This window comes from Bactrocera neohumeralis, chromosome 4, assembly GCF_024586455.1.
Source record: "Bactrocera neohumeralis isolate Rockhampton chromosome 4, APGP_CSIRO_Bneo_wtdbg2-racon-allhic-juicebox.fasta_v2, whole genome shotgun sequence".
NCBI classification, from domain to species: domain Eukaryota; kingdom Metazoa; phylum Arthropoda; class Insecta; order Diptera; family Tephritidae; genus Bactrocera; species Bactrocera neohumeralis.
This window is the reverse complement of record NC_065921.1, coordinates 39247854-39267055: the sequence shown is the minus strand read 5'-3', so window position 1 is coordinate 39267055 and position 19202 is coordinate 39247854. Positions and strand designations below refer to the sequence as shown.

Genomic DNA, 19202 nt, shown 5'->3' with positions numbered 1-19202 from the left:
AAAGCGATTTTTTGAATATTTACTTTTGCAATTCATGAACGTTTTCCGACTGTTGTGCGTCCCGCAGTTAATATGGACAATGGCCAAAGAGTGTATTTCAACCCAAAGAATACAGTACAGCCAGTGGAAACACCGCCAGCAATAAATTTAACATTGATGAGTTTTTTCTCAATTTTCATCAGTGGTCCGTTTGCGAGAATATTGCTCTTTTCGGAAGTGCCTTGATATGGAATGCATCGTCGGAGAAATAGTTACGCAGAAAGCAAGGCCAACCAGTAGGTGGACATCCAAGTGTCTTCTCAACTAATGCATTAGGACGAAGTTACGCAATCCACCCGAAAAACGACGATTGCTTCTTCCTTCGGTTGCTATTGATTAATCTACGCAGTTCAACTTCATTTCATTGCGTACTGTGAATGGTATGGTGTGTACAACTTTTTGAGAAGCATGCCAGCAATTACAATTCCTGGAACATGATAATCACTGGAACCAAACTATGGACGATGCGATTGCTACTTCGAATGCAAATGAAGTTCGCACACTTTTCGCGATGATCATTTCGGTCACCCTTCAAATTTTAGCTGTCCAAAATACCGATGTTGTTGACTTAAACTGGAAGATTCAAAGTCAAATTCCAGGAGACTTGTGCTCATACAAATCGATCGATCATCTTGACAATGAAGACAATGCCGTGAATTATCCAGTAGAGTTTCTAAATTCTTTGGAGAGGCTTGGTATGCAACCGCATCATTCGCGTCTCAAAGTTGGATCTGTCATTATTATGTTTCAATACATTCATACGTATTCCGTTTCCAGTGAAAATTACATTTGAGATGACAATCAACAGGACATAAGGATAGTCGCATAGTGTGTGGCGTAAATTTGGAAATGCTATGTTTTTGACACGGCCAGATATACGTGGCGTATTCACTAGTTGGAAAACCAGCTTCTCTGTTCATTTACGCACCGGAGTAGAAACCAAAAAATATTGTTTATCAAGCTGCGTTTCATTGAAAAACATTTAAAAAATCGCAAATAAATGATTTTCAACACAATATAAATTCAACTTTCATTTCATTTCAAAACACATAATTTCACGCAGGACAACGGCTGCGGGGTCAGCGAGTTTTTCATAGAAACAATGTAATATCGAAAGAAATTGTTCAGATCGGCATAAAGCTGCGATCGGAATCAAGGGCTTGAATGGAAAACTTTCGCATTTGACGTGGTATCTTCACGAAATTTTACATGGACTACTGCTTAAGGTAATAACATAATCTCCGCAAAAATTGTTCAGATCGGATTACTATAGCATATAATATAATACAACTGTGAAGGGTATATTAGCTTCGATGCAGCCGAAATTAACGTTTTTTCTTGTTTTTTTAATTTATACAACACTTTCGATTCGATCTCCATTATAATGAGGCTATGTTACGGTAGAAAGTCCCCTATTAAACTTTGTATACTCTTGCAACATGTTGGTAAGGAGTATAGTATAATGGATTTTTTTTTACCGAACTGCTGTACGTATCATCTGAACCCAATCGAGATAGATACTGGGTTATGTATATGTAATGTTGGCAACACCCTGTGTGATGTTGTTGCGTGATGTTGGAACCTACTGAAAAGCAAAAATATGTAAATACGAGGAATAAAATGAGAGAAACGGCGAGTTTTTCGAACTTCTAATCTTTGTGCGAATCTCGCAAAGAGGAATTCGGTATAAAGTTCAACAGTGCTGACATGACACGGATGTTCGAAAATTCTGATATTAGTTATATAGGGGCTTGGCCAAGTTTTCGCTCAAATTTATCTATCTTGGGCACAAAGATACACAGTTATGAGCACAACATGTTCTCTTATTTATTTGGCCGATATACATATGCGGTTCAAAGTTACCCGAAAGTTCGAAAATCTTTACATTAGGTATATTGGGGCTAAGGGAAGTATTGGTGCGATTCAATCCATTTTTGACATACCATTGTCAAAGAAGTGTTATCCCTGAATTTCAATTATAAATCTCAGACATTGGCCGATATTTTCGAACAAAATTCAACTATAGGTACTCGGGTCCAAATATTCGGTACCTAGGAACTTGAACAGTTTTTATTGCATTTGAACAATTTTTGACCAAAACGTGGCATATACTAAAGGCATTAAACAATAAACTTTGTTGAAATCGGTCAGGCGGGTTCCGAGATATGGGATTTCACAAAAAAGTGGGCGGTGCGACGCCCATTGTCCAATTTTTACCACGGCTACTATAAAGCCTTGTCTTAGCATCCTGGTGGCAAATTTTTATGTTTTTGGCGTATTTACTTATCGATGTATCATGCTTTTAGTAGTTTTGAACAGTACCGTTATATGGGGAGTGAACGGGGGTTCCATCCGATGTCATCCATTTTCACACCATCGATAGGAGTTCTTGTAATATTTGTGCTGTGCGAATTTGATTGTTGTACCTTCAGTGGTGTAGGAGATATATATGTACATTAAACTTATTAGAAGGCGGGCCACGCCCACTTTTCCAAAATTTTTTGCCCACAACGAAACCTACATTCCAAGTTTCATTAAGATATCTCAATTTTTACTCAAGTTTCAGCTAGCGCGGATGGACGGACGGACAGATAGACAGCCAACCGGATTTCAACTTTTCTCGTCACCTTGATCATTTATATATATGTATAACCCTATCTAAGAAGTATGGATTTGCTGCAACATTAGTACAAGAGCATGAAAGAAGAATGACTGCACTTTCACGAAGTAAATGATGCATACTTAGCCACGAGGAGTATACGTAAATATTTAATGGGAATACAATTTGATTTAGTTACCAATTGTTGGGCGTTTAAGATGACTGCCACGAAAAAAAAGTACGCAGAGAAGGGCTTATGTATTTACAAGATTTTAACTATAATATTGAACATCATCAGAAGAGAAAATGAAGCACGTTGACAGCTTAAGTTGTTATCGAGTTATGGTCGTTTCAACGCAGATACAAGTACAAATTCAGAAGGCGGAATAAAATGATGGGCACATAAAGCGATAACTGCAGTTCTCGATGATAAACCATACGCAGATTACGTCATGAAAAACGGAAAAGTATATTAGCAATGGAAAGGTAAGAAAAGAAGATGAAGCAGCACATATCAAACTACGTTGAGTGCATAGTACACAATCTCAAAGCAAGAAAGCAAGAAGAATTTCGCGTTGCGTAGATAAGGGTGGCTGCCCAATTACAACTATCCATGTCGATCACTTAGGTATCTTAGACACCAAGTCGAAGAATTATAAGTATATTTTCGCAATAGTTGATTGTTATTCTAAATTCGTTTGGCTATTACCAAAACAGACGCTCAAGAGGTAATAAAGCATTTGAGTACATGGGCCACCATTTTTCGATATCCGCAACGTATAACCAGTAACGAATTTTCTAACAAAGATAATAATGCGCACATAAAAGTAACCACAGGCGTTTTGAGGGGCAATGGACAATGAACAAATCGAACGAGTCAATAGAGTAATTATTTCTATGTTGGCGTAGTTGTCAGCTAATGATCCAGTTAAGTAAACATGCACGTTCACTCCTCAAAGAAATTTACACTATACGAGAATATTTTTGCAGTAAAAATGGAAAGCGAAATGTTTAGTGACAACTTGTATAAAACTACTCCAAAAAGAATTGTTGGAGGTATTCCTAGAGGATCGTCGTACACTGAGAGAAGAATGCATATAAATAGAGAACAGAGTACAGAATAGAAAGAAAGAGATTTAGTTGCTATAAAAGTAACTCAATTTTCGAATAAAAAATTATCAAACAAATTTAATGGACCTTGTACCATAAAATCATCGAAATGAAACGTAATGGGAGCTATGCTGCCGAAAAAGCAGTATATAGTGTTGTTAATATGAAGCTCTGGGCATATATCGAGGTTGATGAAGATTTGTCATCTAGGACAGATGACGAACAGGTTGACAGAATGCAATGCATGATAGTGGCAACCAGCAACTTCACATCTCGAGGTGTAACGACAGTTGGTGAAGTAGGCAACAGCGAGGAAGAACTTGTGTAGCGGATAATCTATTTTCCTATTCAATTAATTATGAGTTCATTTTAACTTTGTACACATGTCAAAAAAGTAAATGGCTACAATATATTCATCAAGGCACACTGTAAATTGAAATCTCCCAAAAGAATTATGGAATCAGAATAATTTATCTCCGAGATAACACTATTTATTAAAGAAGCTGTTGCATATACATATACAGATAAGTTCTATTGGGGATGTGTATAAGACAAAGTTAAATAAATAAAGCAACTACTAACAAAATTCTGTAACATTTAAATTCAAATGAGTAGAAGAAGAATGTACGGCAACTAGAACACCTCTTCCGATTCTGTTCAGTCGATTACATTTAGATGTTTGTTAAGTTTTAACAATGTTTCTTTAAATCTAATTATAGGAAAATTACACTTAGTACTGTTTAGTTACAAACCAGTTAATCAAATAAGGGATTCTCAAATTCAGCTCTCGCTGTTATTTTCTAAGGCTATGTGCAAAGTGTAACGACACGAAAATCAACTACGGACTACTGTGATCAAATCGGTAAATTTTTTTTCTGTAAGTTGGTAGTACTGTTAGTGACATCTATGCTAAATTTCATGTCAAAATATTCATTAGAATTAGAGAAACGCGTCAGTTAGTGAGGCTCTAAAAGTGAATTTTTCGATTCTTGCTATGTCTGAATTTATTGAACAAAGAAGTGCGATAATGCACCATCTTATACTGCATTGGTTATTCGAGATTATTTCGCCACATTTTCAACTAATATCGTGCCGCAACCACCACATTGACCTAATTTACCTTCGTGTACCTTCTGGCTATTCACCAAATTCACATGACCACTCCGAGGACACCGTTTTGACTCAAATGAGGATATAAAAGCTGAATCGAAGAAGGCTCTGATGGCCGTCACGACGGAGGACTTTTCCAAGTGCTATGATGACTGGAAAATTCGTTGGCATAAGTGTATTGCAACGAGAGGGGATTACTTTGAAGGAGATGAAATGGACAAAATACACCTTTCAATTTGATCACAGTAGTATAACATCATTCGGGCATTTTTTGCCGAAATTTCAAATCGTAGCAGGGATCGAAATAATTAGTATGAATTCGTGGTGAAAACTACGAATGAAATTTAGAAATAAACAGTAATATCGGATCGTATATATGTATAATATATAAATTGTTTAAATTTTGATTATTTTGACAGATGTTACTTGATTTATATTTAATTTGGTTTGTTGTTTTATAATGAGCAAACACGGATCGAACGATAGCTTTCATCTCACATTTACAGTGGATAATTGGCCACCAAGATCACCGAAATCGATTTATCTTCAAAAATAAGCTGCTAAAAAAGTTATCAACATTTCCGATAGAATATATAAATTGTTTAAATTTTGATTATTCCAGATGCCGATTTATATTTAATTTGGTTTGTTGTTTTAAGTAACAAAGAAGACCTGAATGAGTACATCCACCATTGCGCGCAATAATTGAAGCTGTGTCCACCCACTTCATGGAAAAGGAAGGATCACTTATAAAATCCAAATCGTGCAAAAGAGAATACGAACGCATCGCTCGTTCGGTTATTAGGCCCTAAAGGAGATAGTTTGAGTTGTCTGTTGGTCGATAGCGCGATAACAGCAACCAGTTAATAGCGCGCCAGTCGTTTCTTCTTTTCGCAACGTGGCGCCAATTGGAAATTCCAAGCGAACCTAGGTCTTTTTGCACCTGGTCCTTCCAACGGAGTGGAGGTCTTCCTCTTCCTCTGCTACCTCCGACGGATACTGCGTCGAATACTTTCAGAGCTGGGGTGTTTTCATCCATACGCATGACATGACCTAGCCAGCGTAACCGCTGTCTTTTAATTCGCTGAACTATGTCAATGTCGTCGTATATTTCATACGGCTCAGCGTTCCATCGAATGCGATATTCGCCGTGGCCAACGCCCAAAAAATCATAAATCTTCCGCAGAACCTTTCTCTCGAAAACTCGTAACTTCGATTCATCAGATGTTGTCAGTGCTAGCGTTTGATTAGCGTTCGTTAAGCTCCCGCGAGGTCTAGAAATTCATGCTTAAAGCTGAAGCGAAAACGCTAAATCCAAAAAGCGTACAGCTTAAGTCCCAATTCGTTAGTTATTATAAAATACCATTACTCGATATTTTTCCAATTCTCGGAACAGTTATTAAAATCAATTTCCGGAATAGCCTGCAATGCGCTTAGCGATTCACGTTTAATGTCTTCAATTAACTCAAAACGGTTTCCCCGGAAGGGTCGAATACAATGGTTGCGGCACGATATTGCTTGAACATTTAGGAAAAAGACACTAAGAATCAGTGCAGTATTCGACGATGCATTATCGTGGTGCAAAAACCAAGAGTCCTCGGCCCATATTTCCTCCACTATTTACGAATAGCTTGCACAAACAGCGGATGGCACTCAAATAGTATTCGATGCTGTCAGATTGGCCGGTCGGAAGGAATTCGGGTGCAGGAAACTTTGCTACAATATTCGGCTGATTGGTGGTCTATTTCCGGGTCATAGACATACATTCAAGAACTTTTTCCAACATTCTGAACACACACAATTTAATGATACTTATTTTTTTTATAATTTGACTCATTTTATAATTCGCCGAACTCACTTTATATACTTCAGAATGACAAGCGTATACTAATGATTTTGATCTGATAGATGTCACTGTTAGTCATACCAACCTAGAAAAAGAATATGTCGACGAATGTGTTTTTGTGCCAAGTTTAATAAAATGTCTTTCTATTTTTTGCACACAGTAGTAAATTCAACAAAAATAATATTTAACAGTGAACATTGTGCCTTAAATGTTCTACGATATAAATTTACCGCAATATTGTTTCAGATCCAAACAAATTATTTTTGTATTCTTTGAGAAAGAATACGTTGAGTCCATTTTAGTGCTCACTTTATTGAGCATATAGAAAAGCGGAAAACTATGGAAAAACATTTAAGTAGTGAATAATAAATAATATACAAATATATAATACACTTGGTATCAGAAGATTGGCAATTAAAAACTACTTTAGTGTAACTAATGGCAATTCGGATTTTAGAACCTAATAAAGAAACGTTAATGGCGGATACACCCTTCACAAATACAAAAAACCAAGATACCCCTTTCAAGAACGGGGAAGTGAAAAGTTTCAGATTTATATCTCAAAATTGAGGGATTAGTTTGCATATGTCTGTATATATTATATGCAACGGACCGGCGAACGTAGCTAAATCGACTCAGCTAGACATGCTGATCATTTCTTTCTGGGTGTTACAAACTTCGTAGCAAACTTTATATGCCCTGTTCGGGATATTTAAAGTTATCGAAGCACAACTCTTAAAACTAATATATCGTTTTCCGTTGCATATTGATCGATTGTGAGCTCGCGCTGCATCCACTTTGAACAGAATCTTCACATATCCAAATTTTTGACATTTTTCTCTAGGATTTTACGTAATAATATTGATTTGGGGACACTTGGCTCCTTCTACCATTGAGTACAGTGTAAAACTTACATTTACATTTTCTCTGGAAGACAGACTTTATGTCCACCTATCTATTCCCATAGCCTTAAACAAATTTCTGAACAGTTTGTGGACCAATATTTCAATACCTTGCCAAAGTTCGTATTTTTGAATTTGAAAATATGTCACTTTTCACTCCGTTTCTTCGCTAAAGCAAGAGCTTTTATTCGATTAGTCTCTTATCTGGCTGAGGTATTCCAAAGCCTGAATATATTAAAAAATTTACAATTTTATTAAAATTGTTCACATAGTATTATCCAAATATTGTAATTATTACAATTCACTGACAACATATATTAACGGTTAAAGCTTCAAGTCCGTTTTCGAAATGTTGCGGAAGACACCGCTTCTATTAAGTTTGGATTCACACAACTACTAAGTCTGGCTTTCGCAGCGCTAATAATTTTAGTTAGTCTTTAAAAGCACTATTCGTCACTTCAACGGATCAGGTGTTATTAGAGCCTTTCACGAAATCAAGTTTTTGAAACTATTTTGTGATTTAAATTAAATTAAATTTTTATTATAATTAAAGAATTGCAAAATAATAAATACTATAATTAATGCCACTTTTATGGAAATCTCTTATCCAAAGTAGCCACCGGAGCTTGCGCTTGCAGATGCACTAGAACTACTATAACTTCCGCCATAACCACCATATCCTGGACCTCCTCCAAAGCCGCCGTATCCAGGACCTCCACCGTAACCACCATAACCGGGTCCACCGCCAAAACCACCATATCCAGGGCCTCCACCAAAGCCACCATATCCAGGACCACCTCCAAAGCCACCATATCCGGGACCACCGCCATAACCGCCATAGCCACCATAACCACCAAAACCACGATGACCATGACGTGCTACGCGAATCAGTGGTTGGGCTTGCCCCTCAACAGCAATCACCACAGGCTGTGCATCTTCAATGCTCAAGAGCGTTTCACGTTCGACGGGCGCAGCATGACAAACCACCACGCACAGGCTTAGCGCCAAACACAACGCGGCAATAAATTTCATTCTTCAAACACTTCTTCGCACTATTTCTATTATACCAAAAGTGATTTGTTGTTTACGGTGAGATGCTTATTAGACTTCTGCTCATCCAGAGCGGCGGACGTGTGTTTTATAGCTGCGTCTTGGATAAAAGAGCTCTAGGCGATTCCAAAGACTGCCCGCGATTTTAGTTAGTTGTGAATGTGTGTTGTTTTAATTTCTATACTTTTTTTAATTTTTATGGGAATTTTTAAACTCAAGTAAAATGCTGCTATAGAGTAGAATAGTTTTGTTCACCTAACGATTGTTTGCAATACCTCAAACTTTTCGAGAAACTATAGATATAGAGATGGAGTTACATAAGTATACATGCATAAATGATCGGAGTTAAGATCCGAAATGAATTCCGCGTAGTCTGTCCGTTTGTGTAAGCCATTAATGCAACTTTATTAAAAATTCAGTCACAAGTGTTCCTTAACATTGCCAGGACCACAAAATGCGGTTTAAGGTTAGGTCCAATCATACCGAACTTATCTGCAACGACAACCGACTTCACTTAAGGGGGTATTCTGGTTTAGAAATTCGAAAAAATGGATTTTTTTTTCATATTTTTATAGTATAACCCTTCAAGAAAATGTCATTAAGAGGATTCATTTCGTGACTCCGACTCCGACTGCGCGCGACTAGTTCTCAAACTTTAAACTCGTTTTCCTCAGAACTACTTTTCTAGAAAAGGTGTGCATGATTCTCAAGTTCTACTCAACCTATTCACATGAAATTTTACACAGAGCTTTCATATACATTACAGTATCGCACTACGAAGAGCTTTCGAAAGATTTATATTTTTTTTTTTAATTCCGAACCATAAAAAAACGGGAAAGACGAAACGTTTTTTTCAAACCTCCACCATTTTGTAACAAAAATTTTTTTTTCAAAATCGTTTCGTAGTGCGATAACTACACTTTTACTCTTCACGGATTTCGCATAAATTTTCATTTTAGGTCCCGGAAAGGATTTATATCCTGCACACCAGGACAATCAGTCTCTACTTCGCCGACCTGCAGTTTTTTTTAATTTAATTTTTGTTCTTATAATATTTATGTTGTGTATTCTTAGAATATCAATAAAAAGCATTTAAAAAATGGATAGTCAAAATAATATTTGATTTGCTTTTATCGCGTCAAAAAAAGTACCTATAACTCGGGCTTTTAAACCAGAATACCGCCTTAAGGGGTTATACCATGTTCAGACCGAAAATTTAAAAGATTTGATTATATTTAAGCATTTCATAATAACAGTTTATGAAAGATCAAAAAACAGCTTTGTCATTCAAGAATTCGCATCGAATATTTATCAAAAGAAACGATTGTCATAAAGTATTTTGAAATAAAAATACGGCTTTTTTTTAATATTTTCCATATAATAGAAATAATGGATGCATTTTTTCATTTGTTAAGTCGATTTTCAGATGAAATTAGATTCATTGCTTTAAAAAAATTTGTTGTTTACATTTTTTTCACTTTGTAGTGTCAAAATCAGCTGTGATAATGTAACAGATTTCCAGTGCTGACAAGTAGATTGCGCAAAATCCGAGTCGCACAAAGAGATTTAGCGTGGATCAGTTTCAAATCATTTCAATGAAGTGATTTGGAACTGTCATTTTTGTATGGCGAAATCTTGATAAATTTTTAAAATTAGTGGGATAATCCATTCAACAGCCGAAATCGAGTGATTAAGTGTCGGTCTGAACATGGTATTACATGGGTCAACTGGATTCAAAAAATGAAATTTTTTCCTAAATTTTCACATTGATCCGAGTAATAGTTTCGGAGATACATCTTTGAGAACATGTGCGCTCGAGGCTAGCTAGGCTAAGTGCGCCGTCTTGAAACGCGTTTTTCTCGAAACTGTGTTTTTGAAGTCGGTCGGCAAAATATCTCGAAAACTACTCAGCCGATCTTCATGAAATTTGACAAAAGTCTTTGAGATACAATTCTTAAAGACTTGCACGAAGGATTTTTTTTCGATTACAACTATTTGAAGTAAATATGTCGTGAAATTTTAAATTGTCTGCCAAAAATCTAATTTTTAGTTTTTTTCCCTTCCTCAAAGTTCTAAGTTAATGTTTTAACTAAAACACTTATTTTTTCACTTTAGATGATCCTGTAAGAAGTTATACTGCGAACAGGGGCGCATCTTTTTTCCGCGTGGTCACGGGAAATGGTGTCACAATTTTCAAATTTTCAGAATTTCTTTGTTAATAGTGTATGTTTGTAATAATAAAAAATTATAATAAAATATTTTACTTTTTATATGAGAAAAAAATTGACTGTTGTAAAAAAGACTGGTTTTTACACGCGGAAACTCAAGTAACCCTTTAACCGTACAAAAAATATTCCAGTGATGTTAAATCACATAATTTTGGAGGACACAATCACAGGCCCACGACGCGAGATATCATGCTCACCAAAAGTTTCCTTTAATAAATCGATTGATTCGTCGTAGCGCCGTCTTTTGGAACCAAAGTTCGTTCACATCAACATCCTCCGTTTCATCCGCGAATATTTCGGTAATAAATTTGGCTTACATAACAGTTTTTAACATACCTAAAATTTAACAAACAATTGAAAATATTTCTCCGCCACTATTCGGGGTACATTGCGAGAATACAAAATATTCGTTTACGTCCGAACTTGGCCCGCCTTACCTGTTTTCGTTTACTTTCGTTCGCTACAAATTTTTGGTGAATTTGCCAAAGCTCTTTTCTCAATTCATCAAGTGGTGGTAACGGCAAACCTGCTGGGCAATTAATCGTGTTTGAAGAGGCTAACTCAAGTGGCTTATGAGCGAAATACATACTTTGAAAAAAGGGGATTTCATTTTTGGTGCTTATAACTATGATATTAATGTTGCCTTAAAAAACAAATATGTATTGGATGTAAAAAGAATGTGTGTCACTTTTGTTATGTGACATATTCGCCACAAATTAGCAAGTAAATAGAAAATAATAAATTATTTTGGATTAAATCATGCAGGATGAACTCATCAAACACTCTGTTTGTCAGTGTAGGGAGACTATATAAACAAGTAAGGAAGCGATAAGTTTTGGTGTAAACGGAAATTAGATGCTCCTTCAATTTATTAGAAATGAAGGCGTGGAAGCAGTTAGGTATATAAAGTTTATGGTAGTTCATGAACCAACTTCTCTTACTTTGGGACCATAGTATATATACCGATAAATACGATAAAAAGGAAAATATATTGTTATTAGATATGTATATGGACATTAAGTATATCTGTGTTAGGAGAAGTTCTGAACTGAATTGATCGATTTTTTACACCAGACCACATTATTCTAAAGAAGATATCGATCTAAGTCCATTAAAATATGTCACAAATTTGTGTAACCAATTAAAAAAGCAATAAATTCGGTTTTGAAAATTATTTTTACTTATTTTAAAGTACAAAATGTGTGAAAATAATCATAAATTCAGGACCAATTCACTTTTGCTCGATATGACCACCTTTTGCTTTAACTATGGCCTTGAGATGGTCAAAAAACGAATCGCAAGCTGCCCGAAGGTGACTTGCCGCTATTTTGGCCCACTCATGGACAATGGATTTCTTCAGCATCTCGAGACTGGTGTATTTTTTACTTCAGACCTTGCTCTCCAAAATGGCTCAGAAAGAATAATCCATTGGATTCGCATCTGGTGAATTCGAGAGTCATTGTGTGGTCGTAATGATGATGAATGTTTTTCAGCCATTCTTGGTTCACTCGCGCTTGTGAGACGGTGCTGAGTCTTGTTGAAACATCCATGGTTTGCGACCGAAATGTTTGTTTGCCCACGGCTTCAAAGCAGCCTCTAGAACACTGTGCTCACAAAATAAGGTGACATTGTATTTATTTTGAAAATTCTTTATTTATTCTTCCAAATCAATTTCATCCCCTTCAAAGTAATCCCCTCCCCATTCAATGCACTTATTGCCAACGGATTTTCCAATCTTCGAAACACTGGTTGTTGTCGCTTTCCGGGATGGCCTTCATTTCCGTCTTCGCTGCGGCTTGAATCTCCTCTATCGTATAAAAACGGTGACCCCGGAGCGGTCTTTTGAGCTTGGTGAACAGCCAGAAGTCGCACGGCGCCAGATCAGGTGAATACGGTGGTTGCGGAACGATATGGGTTGAGTATTTGGCGAAATGATCACGAATTACGAGGGCAGTATGGGATGGTGCATTATCGTGGTGTAAAAACCAAGAATTGTCTTTCCACAATTCCGGCCTTTTTAGGCGGATAGTGTTACGCAAACGACGCATAACGTTACACTAATATTTCTTGTTGACTGTTTGACCGGTTGGAAGGAATTCATAATGCACAACACCACGCTAATCGAAGAAAACATTCAACATGACCTTGATTTTTGAGCGACTTTGGCGCGATTTTTTTGGTCTCGGCTCTCTTTTGGCACGATATTCGCTCGACTGATCGGTTGTTTCGGGGTCGTGAGCATAGATCCAAGTCTCATCGCCAGTTATAATGTGTTTCATGACACTCTAGTAGTCGGAAAGCATCGTTTCACACACTTCAACGCGACGCCTTTTTTCCAAAAAATTCAATGTTTTCGGTACCAGTCGAGATTTGACGCGCTTAAGACCCAAAACATCCTTCAAAATGGTATTGGCTGAGCCTTTCGATATGCCAACTTCATCAGCAAGGTCTCTAATTATTAATCGACGGTTTTTCAACACCAAATCTTTGATTTGTTGAACGTGAGCTTCGTCGGTTGAGGTTGATGGTCGCCCTGGACGCTCTTCGTCTTCGACACGTTCACGGCCGTCTTGGAACTCACTATACCACTTGTAAACATTTTTTTTTAGACATAGCCTCATCACCAAAGGCTTTATGCACCATCCTCAACGTATCCGCAGCAGAAAATTGATTCCGTAAACAAAATTAAATGCAAATTCTTTGCTCAACAAATTTCGACATCGCAAAAAACGAAAAACTCACTTTTAGCAGCTCACAAAACGACACGTATCTCAAACACTAATGAATATTTTGACAAGAAATTTGACATAAATGTGACTGACAGTACTACCAACTTAAAAAAAAAAATAATTCTCCAAATCCTTAGACGCGCGCAGTTTAAATTCAAATGTCACCTTATTTTTTGTCGCATTTACTTTGACGCCAGGCTCGATGAAAACAATGGGAGAGCGCCCATCTGCGGTGACAGCGGCCCAAACCATTATTTGTGGCGGTTGCTGCCTCCTGGTGGCCAACCGATAACTTAGCTTCTCGTCTGAACGGTTGGTCAAGTAAACCCTATCGTTTTGAGAGTTTACGAATTGCTCAATTGGAAAAATTTTTTCGTCAGAAAACACAATGTTCGGAATTTGACCGCTTTCAGCCAAGCGAAGCAACTGCCTCGCTCTCTCAAGTCTTACTTGTTACTGCTTCGGTGTGAGATCATGGGCTTTTTGGAAATTGTAAGGCTTGACCTTCAGCTCATTTTTCAATATGCGTCGGATGATGCGGTCGGATATTTTCAGATCTTTAGCCATTTGATTGGCACTTCGTCGTGGATTTCGTCGCTTCTTCACTTTCCGAACCATTTCACGAGACGTTTCAGTCTTTTGATGACCACCTCCATGGCGTTTTGCGATGCTACCAGTATCATTGTAACGAGTGATGGTGCGATAAACAAAAACTTTATTCACATTAAGGTGGTTGAGCTCACGAACAATTGTTGGCTGTGATTTTCCAGCTAAATATAAAGCAATCACACTATTACGTTTAAATTCCATCGCTGATGCTGAACGCTTTTGAACACTTGTGAACAATATTCCGAACTGTCATTCAGGAAATTTATAAACAGCTGATTGTAGTGCGACAGCTGCGCGAACGGTCTTCGAGTGCCGGACCCTGCATTTCAGAAAGTACATTCACAGAATGTGAAAAGTCTAAGAGCTGTCCTACCTTTACAACGACGCTACATTCTTTACATGTGTGTGTAACGGGAATACACCGAAGAAGAAGACTTAGTTGACCCAATAAATGCGGACAATTCAATGAACATCACACTGGTGAACGAAGTATACTGGAGGATTATCCAGAAATACGCAGCAAGTTTGCTTCTCAAGCAAACAGCGGGACCTGGACGCAGGTGCCCATATGAAAATCTCTCAAGGAGAAAAATGGAATGTCAGTAATGCAGTTTTCTAAAAATGCAAGTGACACTTACCGTTCCTGTGATGACAGCGGAAGGTCCCCTTACCACCAAATGATTTACAGCTTAATATGTCACTTAGTTAGAGCATTTTATATATTGTTTTACGGGTATTGCAATGTTTCGATTTGTCCATCTGCAAAACTTATTAATTCAAAGTACATAACGTTTGAGCATATGACTTCGTCATTCTGATCATTTTGATTCATATTACAACGAACCAATGGCTGCAGAAACCTATTATACTCTTTTGCAACATGTTGCCAGAGTACCATGTAAAACTCGTCAAAAAGTAGCACGTGCTTATCGAGTCGATTAATTATAATGTTCGTGACTAATCTGTAAAATTTCAGCATATTTTGTTTATATTTATATGCTTAATACGGGGTTTTCCAATAGGGATGATAAGATTTATAAGCGTCATTGTGGCTATTTTTAATATGCCGTGATTTTTAATTTTTTTCATTGTAATTAGTAATGTTTATAATTTCATCAGGGAGAGGTATACGCAAGAACAACCTTTACAAATTTTTCCATTTTATTATCAAAATAATCGTGTGTTTTTGCCATTTTATGCTCGCAATAATCGTCCCACCTCGCTATTCATCAAATTTTTGAAAATTTCGAGCGTACAATTTCTTTACATAATGTTCAAGTGCCAATAAGTGTGTGCTGTAATCATCGGTTCATACTTCTCTCGAAATGAAGCTGGTGACACCTTTACTGACAATGATGAGAGAGAATATCGATGATAACCATCTTTTTATGTCCGCTATAGAAAGAAGTTGATCTTGACAACAACTGGTTTCAACAAAGCGGGGCTACGTGTCACAAAACACGTGCGACAATCGAATTATTGCCGCGAAAAGTTTGGAGATTCGATTATTTCAGGAAATTATGGCATTGAATTGTCTCCAGAAAATTGTTATTTAACACCATTAGACTATTTTAATTGGGTTATTTAAAGTCATTGGTCTTTAGCAATAAACCAGACTCTCTTAAAGCTTTAGAAATTAATAATGAACGTTATATTTATGACATACGTCATGATTTAGTGGAAAAGCACTAAATTGAGTTCATTGAATTCGTTTGCTGCGAAAGAAGTCGTGGAGGCCATTTGCATGATGTTATTCGGGCAATGGAACATCTGTTCCATCGTCATCGATTGGGGATTCGGGTTCGCTTTCTTCTCGCCATTCAGCTTACACTGCCATTCAGCGGGCTGGAGAAGTGTTCCCTCCATAAGTATGCTCTGGGCATCAGTCATTAGAATATCTATGAGGGTTCTACAAGAGTATGCTCCGGTCTTGAAACCTTCCGTTAGTTGCCGCATCTTTTCGCAAGATTTTCGAGCATGACACCCGTCGGACAGCTTGTCAAGCTCTTCATACTCATGCATTTTGGCCTTTCTCTTTTCTTTCTACAAATGCGTCTTGCTTCCCTCTTCAGCTCTCGGTATTTATCCCATTCCCATTCATATCAGTCTTATTTGAAAACCCTGTACATAATTATCTTGAGTGGCTAATTGGACAAGTAAACTTTCGCTGATTAATACAAAATTTTGATATGAATTTATAACGGCACTTTCTCTAGTTGAATATATGATACTTGTTATTCGAACTTATAAATAAGTTACGGACGTTTTCTTCATATAAATACTTTGTATATTGTCCATAGCAAGTCCACAATATCACTGTCAGCGTGATCGATTAACATATCATTATTTATGTTGTGTCTACAGCCTGAACAAACTTCGTTACTACCACGATCGTGCCGTGTTTAGCGAAACAGAGTGACCAGTTTTAATATTTTTAGAAACAATAAATTGACTTCAATCAGATTTAATTGACGAATTGTTCTACAAATTCCATCATTTTACTTGGAAAGTACAAAGAAAGCAAAAGAAAAAACACATCTTCTATTCTCATTTCCGTTCACAGAAGTTTTGGTGTCATCATATCATTATTTTATACAAGCAGACTATGAATATCCATAAAATATTATATTTATACCCTGAACAGTATTATAATAAGATTGTCATGAAGTGTATAAATGAGAAGCATGAAGAGCTAAATTAACATACCAATATGAAATTTTGCGTACTTCCTATTCAAGATACGCTCTACCGTCGATATTGGACCATCATAGCACATACAAACCGAACGATCGGAATCAAGTTCTTGTATGTAATCCAACTTCGGTACAATCTAAGTTAAAATATATTCTTGTTTTCTTTGAAACAGGGTGAACAATAATCAGAGTTGTTTCCAGACACTTTCTCCTCCACTGCGCGGTTTTCGCTAAGCTAAAAATCAAACGCCACGAAAAGATAACTTCGACGTTCGGAAAATTGTTATTAGCCGCATCAACAAATTTGACGTACCTTGAAAGGACTTTGTCAATTTCTGAAAGAGTTTATGACAAATGAGTAGGACATCATGGCATCATAAAAGTCCGATATTTCTTAGCGGTCCTGGTACGAAAAGTCGTAGCTCATCGTGTTGGAGAAGCCTCTTATTCTATCTAGCTTAACCCAATGGTGTTTTGCAACGGAAATTGTTTCCAATGACAGTCCAGATCGTTGCTCGTTGTTTAACACTTGTAATACCCTACGCTTACTCAGTCTCCAAAGCGATAGCTGTTTACGCACACTTTAGTAAAAATAAAACTTAAAAAGAGAAAGAAGTTTGAACAGAAACTGCAAGTTTACGGTCAGCATATTGCCATTGCCTAAGAATTTATTGCTACAATTTAGATGTTCACATTATATTTTTAATTATGAATACTTTTTCAGGCCATTATTGTTCACATTTTACAATTTAGCCATTGTACCCGGGGTAATTTCCAGCGGTGCTAACTGCATTTGCATTTGCAATGGCAGTGGAACTGCCAAAGCCGCCAGGGCCAGCGCCGCCATTCGAATTTGCAACAGCATTTGATTGGGCCAGACTAGTTGCTTGCCCGATTGGAGCTTGTTGATATGGACTAAAGCCTTGTTGATATCCTGGATAAACTCCGAAACCTTGGTTATATCCGTCAAATCCGCCGCCATAACCGCCGCCATAACCGCCGCCATAACCGCCACGATGTCTATGTGGTTCACGTTTATGACGCACTGGAGCTTCTTCATTAAACCAAATTCCACTTAACGGATGTACCGGCACCTTCGCATAATCGTCGTATGCTATATAGCTGGGATAGCTCTGCACTGTAGCAATAAATGCCAGAATGAATGCGAATGTCAGGACTTGCATTTTGTCGGCTGTATCTATATACACAAAACTGGCGATACTGTAAAATTCTTATATAAAGATGCGATGGGATTTACTTGCAATGAAAGTATACTGGAGTAATCGCGGTGACAGCCCATTTTATACTTGTCGCTGCTATCAGAATTAACGTCATAAAAGATATTTCGACAAATTGTTGCATCAATAATTATATTAATACAAATGTGAGTTTAATCAATTGTTTCGAACTGGAACTGGAATTACGCCTTTCCATTAGAATTGTCCAAATATTTTAATATGCAATCGATTTCGTACTTTCTTTTCTCTTTTTGCTTTTTGCGACTGCAATCGATATATGCAAAATTTTACTCGTTCTCGGTATACAATAAAAAGCGTATAAAAAATTAAAGAAAGCTGAAGACAAGACCGGCTACTTATGTTCTAAGCTTAGCAATTATTATTTGTAGAAACAAAGTCGAAAATTTCAAGGCATTCGCTTTCAAATACAATCTTTCTTTTGTTAAATCTAATGCGATGTTCGAAAATTTATCGAAGATGGTAATGAACTTAAAATGCGCAGCTCGTAGCTTGTTTAGCAAGTTCCTAAAACAGCTAAGCTGACTTGGGATGAATGCAATTAGGCCTTGCAGTAAATCATTTGTCAGATATTTACACGAATTCACTCGCTATTTTCAAGTAAAGTTAAGGCTGTGCGCAAATCTCGATAGAAAGGGGTGTCTGTCATGGATGCCTTACAAGATATCTTCGGTACTTATTCGTTAACTGTTTTAGCTGCATGCTTATTATGTGGCTGGGATAGCTAGTTTAGTTTGTATAGCCTAGCCTTAGTGCGAATACACCATACACAATTATACACTCAGTCCTTTTTTTACGCGACCTATTTTTACGCTATTTCACTTTAACGCGGTTATTTTTGCAGCGCAAATTCCTTTTTTTACGCGAATTTCTCACTTTAACGCGATTGCTTTTTTTCGTTTTTTGCTTGATCTTAAACTTGTAGCAGAATTGGAAAATTATTTTGTAGCAAATGATACTGATGCCGAACGTGGACGAATTTTTTAAATAGAATTGAGTCTCTGCAAGTTAAGATATAAAGAACTACATCG

The 19202-nt window shown here is 37.0% G+C and overlaps 2 protein-coding genes across 2 annotated transcripts; both read right to left on the bottom strand.

Annotated features, from left to right (window-relative positions):
• Positions 1-8209: 8209 nt before the first annotated feature.
• LOC126756436 (keratin-associated protein 19-2-like) lies at positions 8210-8638 on the bottom strand. The gene has a single exon (XM_050469504.1). It carries the CDS (start codon positions 8636-8638, stop codon positions 8210-8212), a length of 429 nt encoding a protein of 142 aa, XP_050325461.1.
• A 9026-nt stretch (positions 8639-17664) lies between these two features.
• Positions 17665-18099, bottom strand: LOC126754932 (heterogeneous nuclear ribonucleoprotein A3 homolog 2-like). Its single transcript, XM_050467152.1, has one exon. It carries the CDS (start codon positions 18097-18099, stop codon positions 17665-17667), a length of 435 nt encoding a protein of 144 aa, XP_050323109.1.
• Positions 18100-19202: the final 1103 nt, after the last annotated feature.